The sequence below is a fragment of the Babylonia areolata genome, chromosome 5 (assembly GCF_041734735.1).
Source record: "Babylonia areolata isolate BAREFJ2019XMU chromosome 5, ASM4173473v1, whole genome shotgun sequence".
NCBI lineage: Eukaryota > Metazoa > Mollusca > Gastropoda > Neogastropoda > Buccinidae > Babylonia > Babylonia areolata.
In genome coordinates, this window is record NC_134880.1 from 14385521 (window position 1) to 14394777 (window position 9257).

A 9257-nucleotide genomic window follows, 5' to 3' on the forward strand; every position below is an offset into this window, starting at 1 on the left:
CAAATTATGTCTGCGTAGTTGAACACCAGCCTTTATTGTTCAAATACCAGATTCTTCTCCTTTAATTACAACATTCTGTGTACGGTTTGACAAATAAGCATTAAACCAGTTAAGTAATTTACCTCTTATTCCTATAGATTTGAGTTTTGCCAATAGCCCTCTTTGCCACACACACTTGAATGCCTTGGGTATATCAAAATAGGCAGCTCGGGTTATTATGCCTTCATTGAAAGCTTTACATAAATCGTTATTACATACATAAAAGCTGATTCATCGTTGAGTCTCCCATGATAAAACCACAGTGCATTGGTGTGAGAATATTATGGCCTATTAGAAAGGAGAGCACATGTTTATGTATACGCCTTACAACAACTTTGCCAAGACAGCTAATAAAAGAAACGGGTCAATACTTGTTACATAATTCTCTCGGGCCTTTTTTATGTATTGGAGTAATAATGTGTGCATATTTCCACTGTGTAGGGAATCGTCCTTCCTGAAGTGATAGATTAAACAGTTTTTGGTTAGTGGGTCATAAATGGCATTAACTGCAAAGATAAGTAAACGATTGTGGATTAAATCATGACCGGATACTTTGTTTTTATCATGGTTATCTATAACGCTTTCAACTTCATGTGGCGAGAGCAAAATCAAACTGAGCTCATTTTCAAATAGAGGAAGTGCAGGGAGCAAATCGTTCGTAAAATCTAATCGATGAAAAGAAACTCATTGAATATCTCTGCTTCCTCTTTATTTAAGTAAAATGTGTTTCCATTGTGTTCGGTCGGTGGAATTTCATCTGATCCAATATACTTTTATTCATAAACTGCTTTACTAATTCCCACCAATCTTTAGTACCAAACTGCTCCAGGTCTGAAACTTTTTCGCCTAGTTCTTCGTAATAGTGTTCAACGCCGAGAGGGTTACCTGTCTGAGGATAGGAGAGTTAGACAAATTCTTGTTACATTTATAAACATCATGTTGGCCACACAATGGCCTCACAGTTACCTTCAAGACGCCAAATCGTGTGGCTTCGTGTGGAAAACAATGATACAATGATGAAATCATCACAGAACACTCTAAATACGTTAAAACTAGTCTGCTTTATTACTGTGAGTGTTAGGGAGGAGGTGGTAGGTGCTGGGTGGGTAAACTTAATTTTCCTGACTAATATCGCTTATATGTACAATATATACAATGTGTTTTGAACGAAAATTCTTGAAATCAGTATCTGTTGCTTTCTGAACCAGGGGAACATGACATATGTAAATGTTAGCCACAAAAACACACGCGACTTAAAGGCGATTCCTGGCAAAACATCATTTTGGGGCTAGGGGAAGCAACTCGACCAGAGTGACTCCCCACAAAGTCAAATATTCATCCAAACGTACTGAAATAATTCCTAGAAGACCCCTGCAGGTCTCTGTATACAAATAATTTTGAAAAGCGTGATACTGAAGTGATGAAATAAAACAACAGGACAATTTTTCGTTAATTCGTCGAAGATTTGATAGTAGGTCAATACAAGCCTTTATTGTGGAGGAATGAATGAAGATATTTCAATTCTGGATATTTGTTCGTATAGAAAACAACAACCAACCTCTATTAAAACGAAAACATATGATGTGTGGTGGTTTCCCTTACATGAATATGATTTATGGGGGTTTTCTTCTTCTTCTTCCTCATTCGCCTCCCGTTAGATGAGCAGCCCGGTGCCCTCGATGAAGGCTGCCATCCGTCGCAGCTCCTCCAGGGTGCCGTACAGCTTGGTTTCCACTGCTGTCAGTGTTGGTCAGTACTTCCTCCTGGATGCTGCATGCGTTGTACAGTCTTGAAGGATGTGGTCGGTTGTCATTGGTCCTCACGACAAGGGCACTCTCCACTCTGTCCAATGTCAAATTTTGTGTGCATGTGGTGGAGCAGGCGACATGGTCCAGTCCTCAGGCGGAAGATCTTGACCTGTTTCCGTCGTTCCAGCAAATGGTATCTGTCTTCTGGGTTATGTTTGGAGGCACCACTTTATTCCTTGCTGTGCCTTGATGATTGTCTTGATTTCATCGTATGACACCAGTTTGTTGGCCTGCTCCTTCTGTGCACCGTCTTTTGCCAGAATGTCCGCTTTTTCGTTGCCTCTGATGCCACAGTGTGCTGGTACCCGTTGTATCACCACTTTCTCCACTCTGGCACTCGGGGCAACAAGGGCTGAAGTGAGATGGTTCTGTTCTTTGCAGCGGGAGTTCTTGAAGGCTCGGAGCACGGAGAGAGTGTCTGAGAACAACACCACCTGCCCTGTTGTTCTTGTGGAGTTCTGTGAGACTGTTGTGGCTGCCTCACAGAGGACTTCTCGCTCAGCTTGGAAGTTGGTGGAGTATTTTCCTTTGGGATTGCAATTTCTTCATCTCCGTCTTTGTATCGGAGGAAGATTCCAGCTCCACCATTCCTCATTGCTTCTGTGGCGGAGCCATCTGTAAAGACATGGGTCCAGTCTTCCTGGGGGTACTGCTTGCAGATTCATGGGGGTTTTCAATTGAACTTTTCTTAATTTCATTGACCTGGGCGCAAGAGGGTACCCTTATGCCAGTAATTCTGAGTGTGTCCCAATTTTGTTCTTTGGAACATGTAAAAATGAGTTTAGCAGACCCTGAAGAACATTTAAAACTTGTCTGCATCATTCCTGGGGGGCTGGGAGGTGGGGGTGCGGTGGGGAGGGGGTGGGGGGAGGGTGGACTGTAACCCCCTTGGCCTTGCGGACTATAATATCCTGTCTTTTTTTGCCTCTTCAAGGATGTAACTTGATTTCCAACTTCTGTGTACGCTTGCCAGTGTAGATCAGGATGCTGGTTTTGTGTATGTGTGTTTGGATGTATGGCACATTTTTGTAGTTTGTTTCTTTTTCTTATCAAAGCACGCAGTTGGCTGTTCATCCAAGGGATATCTTTTGGTCTTACTGTGACAGTTTTGACAGGCATACATTGCTTCGCAATTCCAAAGAAAGTTTCAGTAAAAAAAATATTCGTACTTTCATTTAGTATTCTTCCAGAAATCATATCATCCCAGTCATATCATCAGAAAGAAGGTTGCAGAATTTGATATTTTCTAGTTTCTTGTAGTCATAAATAACTCGTCAGTGGGTGGAATTTAAAAGAGTTACAGTACCTTATGACAAGAGCTGGTACACAATGGTCACTGCATATTTCTGATAAAATTTCAACTGGTCTGACGACGGATGGGGACTGTATACTAATCAAATCTAAACAAGTGTTAGTAGTTTCTGTCATTCTAGTGGGATGTTTATAAATTGGTGAAGTTGGTACAAGTTGAGTATATCCATAAGTTGAGGAGATGAGTTAGTCAAAAAGTCAGTATTGAATCATCAAGTATGAAATATCTTAGCATGGTATTATTAGCTTTACGAATACTTTATTTAGTTGCCGGTATCCCACTAGGGTGTTTGGCGGCCCATAAAAAGATCTCACTAAAGTACGTTGTTTGCCTAATCTTATTTCTGCCAAAACTGCCTCAAGGTTTTCAACATGCAAATCAAGTCGTCGTTTACAAGTCAAATAATTCTTTACATATATGGCCACTCCCTTGTGGGGATCTTTGTGGTTGGTTTGTTCATCACTGGGGGGGGGGGGGGGGGGGGGGGATGATAATTTGGTACGTGGATAGAAGTCTGAAGATCTGCAGGTGACAGCCAAGTTTCAGATAGGGTGATTACATCGTACTGTTCGCTCTGTGCGGCAATAAGTTCAGCATTGTTTACGAGACATCTGGCGTTAATGTGAACGACACGGAGATCACCACTAGCTGGGCAGGGTTTGGTCTCATTATCGCCTAAGTTGGACATGGTCCGCTGAAAGCTGGTCTTGAGTCAGGTTTCCATCAGGACTGACCGGGTTATGGGATGGAGATGTGTAACAAGCCTGTAGGAGTGATCCTACACGATATTTGCTTTAAATATCCATCACAAAATGTATGAGGAAGGCAGGTGGTAGTGCATGGTTTAGTGGCAGGGATGTAAACAATAAAAATTGGATAAGTGTTGATTTATTACCAAAATACAGTCTGCGATGGAACGCCAGAGCCCTTACATTGGAAATGGCCAATCCTAGCTCCGTACTGAAAGATGTCATCAATCATGATTGATGTGATCGTGCAAATGAGCACGATAGATAAGAGCTCGACCAGGATGGGGTACAGTTATACGGTGTCTCTCAGTCTGTCCCTTGTGGGTAAGATTATTCATCACATGGAGATACATTCTCTCTGTGCATATCACCTACTAATTGTCGCGAACAAAATCTTTACCTGTGTATGAATAAAAAAAAACAACAACAAAATTTAAAACAGTTAAAGGTGTATTGAAAGTAAGCAAAACAAATAAGCGAATAATGAAAAAGACAAACAAATGTTCTAATGGGTTTAGCAGCGGTGAATGATCATGTGGTGTACCCCATATCCAGTATTTACAATATCAAGGGAACTGCTTTTCTTTTGTATAGAAAAAAGAGAATTTGCTGATGAGCACTGAAAACTGAACTTTTACAGTCATTATGCTTTGACGGGACAAGATCGTTTCTTGGCTGACGTTCGTCTGGAAAACTTTGAATATCTAGATGTGACCGGAGAATAAGTCATTTTAAGAGTTGAATAATTGTGGGCCGAGTTGGTTGAAAGTAATGAAGGGATAATTCTTTGCGGTTTATCCAGAGATAAGCTGCATCATTCTGTGTCTTGGGGTTGAAACTAAAAATTCCATCCCCATTCCCTGAATGCACACACGCACGCACACACGCACACACACACACACACACATATATATATATATATATATACCTTGAATTAACGGCGTCATCAGTCGTTACGACTATCACCATTATCATTGTTGTCGTCATCATCATCAGTTGTTGTTATAACCATTGCCATCTTCAACGCTGTTGTCGTTAATAGTTGTCATCGTCGTCGCCAGTCGTTATTATAAACATCATCACGTCATAGTTATCGCTGTCGTTTTTTGCCATTATCACCATCGTCATCATCACCAACATCATCATTGTCGTTGTCGTCATGGTCACCACCACACAACCAAACCACACCACTGTTAATTTTTTTTTTCTTTTGTTTTTTTTGTTCTCGTCTTCATCATCACCATCGCAACCATTGTCGTCATGATCAGCATCATCAACATCATCATCATCTTTACAACCACAATCTCCGTCACCATCCTCTTTCAACTCCCCCCAGATTCTGCGGGCCAGCAACAACTATCGAGGTCCCCACAGTCACGCCCCCTCGCAAAGTGATTCGCACGCATGCCGAGGCTGTAGCGGAGGCAGGGTTGCGGTGGTCCGCCCTGTCTCTGTACCCTGACCAGATAGACATCATCAACATGGACGAACCCTGTGTCCATCTCTGTGGTCCCCCGGGCACTGGGAAAACCATTCTCCTGGTGCTGAAGGCCATAGAGTGGATACAGCGGGTAAGTGTTGGGTGGGTGGTGTGGAGGGGACAGAGCACAGGTGTTAAGAATTCAAGGGACATAACTGCTCCCGAACAGAGGCAAAAGAGACCACAGGATGCAACTCGCAACAGCCTTAAAAGAAGTATCCCCATGGGTGTACCAGCCAGATTCTCTCTTGAGGGCACATAAGACCGTATGGCTGTGTCTGGAGTGGCACTGTCTTCATCTGTCTGCGGGCAGGGGCGGTTTGGTCTGTGAGGTGTGCTCAGCAGCTGGAGGGCGGTGTCTTTTGCCGGTGGGCTTTGCAGTCATGAAACATTTCTCTGTGTAAAATTCGGGCTGCTCTCCCCAGGGAGAGTGCGTCGCTACACTATAGCGCCACCCATTTTTTTGTTGACGTACTTGTGTAAACAAAGTGAGTCTATGTTTTAATCCGGTGTTTGGTTGTCTGTGTGTGGGGGTGGGGGGTTAATTTGCTGTAAACTGATCTTTCTCATCTTAAACATTACATTTTGAAATTATACTCAATACATAAAAAGCATGTGTGTTTTACTCTCAGTGTACAGGGCTTTCACTATGTTCATTCACCCAAGTGGTCTTTTTCGGAAAATACTAAAATCAGTACTACGAGTGGACTTTATAGATCTATCGGCTGAGCCCTGTTGCGCACACATATTTATACATGTTCAAAGCGCTTGCTTGCAACATCGAAGGGCGACATTTTGTTTCAAGTAGTTGACCTGCCCGTTCAATCCAATATTCAATCAACAATACACGATAACGTGATGGAAAGTTGGAGAAGGAGACCGTTAAATATTTATTCAGAGACAGATTTGTGAACGCTTCATCACTTACTGGATTATGCCCCAAACTGCCATAAAAAACATCAACAAAATCAGTCGGAATTCTTAGTTAAAAGTAATAGACCATGAGAGTTAATACCCTTGATGAAACGTAAAAATGTCCAGTCTTGACTTTTCTCAAAATTAAGACCTTTTCACTTCATACAACGTTTAGAAGTACTCGTACTTGGCTCTACATGTTATTAGTTTAACAAAATACTCAATTTTCATATCAATTTTAAAACTATAAAATTAGATGGCAAAATGGGGCGTCATTTACCCCGAGACTGATGTCAGTCATGCTTGTAGCAGACGATGCTTGTTACACATTGTGTTCGACAACACATGAAGGTGGTAGAGAAGGGAAAGAACAACAACAACGGCAGAGACAGCAACCACTGATGAAGTCAGTCAGCCATCCACCCTCAAAACTGACCAGTCTGACAACTCCCCACACGCTCACTTTTTGCATCAGCGGCAGACTACCCCGGGCCTGCACTACGAAACGACAACAGGCTAGACAACACAGTGTCGCACGCCTTTGAAACACAGCTATCCTGAACAACGGATCCTGTCAACTTGATATCATCTTTATAATCAAGATCAGAACATGTGTGGGTTGAATCAATATTATTCATATACAATTTAATATAGATCTGAATACTATGACATGTCTTGTGAATTTGAACTTTGATATTGAATTTCTTCAAACTCGCTCACACACACACACACACACACACACACATGAGAGAGAGAGAGAGAGAGATAGATAACAAGAAAAAATCTTTATGCATGAGGATACATAAATGTTTCTTAAATGAAAGAGTTGTTTGTTGTGCTCACATGTGTGTGTGTGTGTGTGAGGTTCTGTAACAAAATAGATTCAAATGTGGAATGTATTTACTGAATTAGATGTGTATGAGAAAGAGACAGACAGAGATTACAAGATAAAATTCTTTATTCATGAGGATAATAGATATATGATAAATGAAAGTTTGTTGTGTTCATATCTATCTATATTATATATATATATATATATATATATATATATATATAATTATTATTATGTGTTTGTGTACACATGTTTTGAACACAGAATAGTTTCAAAGGTGGAATGTATTTACTGAATTAGAGGTCCATGACACACACACACACACACACACACACACACACACACACACACAGAGGTTATAAGAAAAAAAATCTTTATACATGAGGATACATAGATATTTATTAAACAAAAGAGTTGTTTGTTGTGTTCACATGTGTGTGTGTGTGTGTGAGGTTCTGTAACCATTCCGGGGGATTGAACCATGCATCTTGTGTATGGAATGTAACTGAACTTTATTTCTTATATGAAGTTGAATCCTTTTTCACTTGAACAAAAAGCAAATTTGAGTTTGAACAATCATTTGAAACAAATAGCCATGCACATTGTTAATATCTATATTTACTTTTAAAGCAAATTTGAGTTTCAACAATTATTTGAAACACATAGGCATGCATATTGTTAATATCTATATTATTTTTTCACACTGTATTACACTTTTTCTCAACAATTATATGCTTATAATTATGTAATTAACAGTTTTTGTTTTTCATATGTAGGAAAAAGCTCACTGTTCAGTTACATCTTATGTATTTATATAAATACATGTATAAAATGTAACTGACCTATATTTATCATTTGAATTTTTATTTTCATATGTGAGCATGTAATGCAGCTGCATACTCAAATAGATGTATGACTTTGAAGTTTACATCAGAGAGTGACTTTAAAAAAAAAAAAAACGGTCTAGATTATGAAGTAATTGTGTGTGTGTGTGTGTGTGTGTTGGGTCTTATTGAATCAGGGTTATCACAAAAATCTGTAATATGATGAAAATGTGTTGTGAATGTAATTTTTTTTCTAATACTAATTGTAATCATAAAGCACACAGGCACATTGTTAATACCCATATTGAGTTTTTTTCACATTATATTAATTGTTTTCTCTATTATTAAGCATATAATGCATTACATAATAGTTTAACAAAAAGTTCAGTTACATCTTATACATTTATACATGTATACAATGTAACTTAACTTTATTACCTATCTTGTGTGTGTCTGTATGTTGGTCACACTTAGGTGCATTTCCTCTTTCATTTAAACACAAGCAAGTGTGAGTTAGAAATGATTTTTTTCCTTTGTGACTACAATTTTGAAAAAAAAGTGAAAAACAACAACAACAAAAAACAACCAATGTGAAATCCAACACAAGTTTGTGTGGTCTATATTTTCTATGTTGGGAGATGCACATAACTTTTGTTTTGTAATTGATTTTTTGTGTGTTTTGATTCAATTGTCGTAGTAAGTGCATGTCACAAGTGAGTCTTGAAGGTCTTGCCTCTCTTGTTGTATTTTTTCCTGTGTGCAGTTTTATTTGTTTTTCCTATCGAAGTGGATTTTTCGACAGAATTTTGCCATGAACAACCCTTTTGTTGTTGTGGGTTCTTTTACGTGCGCTAAGTGCATGCTGCACATGGGACCCCGGTTTATCGTCTCATCCGAATGACTAGAGTCCAAACTACCACTCAAGGTCTAGTGAAGGGAGAGAAAATATCGGCGGCTGAGCTGTGATTCGAACCAGCGCGTTCAGATTCTCTCGCTTCCTATGCGGATGCGTTACCTCTAGGCCGTCACTCCACGAATTAATACTGATAATTGTTGCAGAAGTAGTAATAGTGATGACGACGACGATGATGATTATGGTAATGACGATGTCATGAGAACATGAGAGAGAGAGGGGGGGGGGGGGGGGGGGTGTATTTATTTCCGAGGATGATAGATAAACACTGATGCACTTACAAAAAAAAAAAAAAATCCAGTCCTCTCCCGTAATATGGTTTGCACTACACATTATTATAACTATATACTATGACTATTACAACTGATATATAATAACTACAATG

The 9257-nt window shown here is 39.7% G+C and overlaps 1 protein-coding gene across 1 annotated transcript in view; it reads left to right on the top strand.

Annotated features, from left to right (window-relative positions):
* LOC143282210 (uncharacterized) overlaps positions 1-9257 on the top strand; it is a 52398-nt gene that overhangs the window by 29698 nt on the left and 13443 nt on the right. The window contains exon 7 of the mRNA XM_076587812.1: positions 5245-5479. Within this exon, the coding sequence (XP_076443927.1) occupies positions 5245-5479 (235 nt within the window). The remainder of the gene's footprint in view (positions 1-5244; positions 5480-9257) is intronic.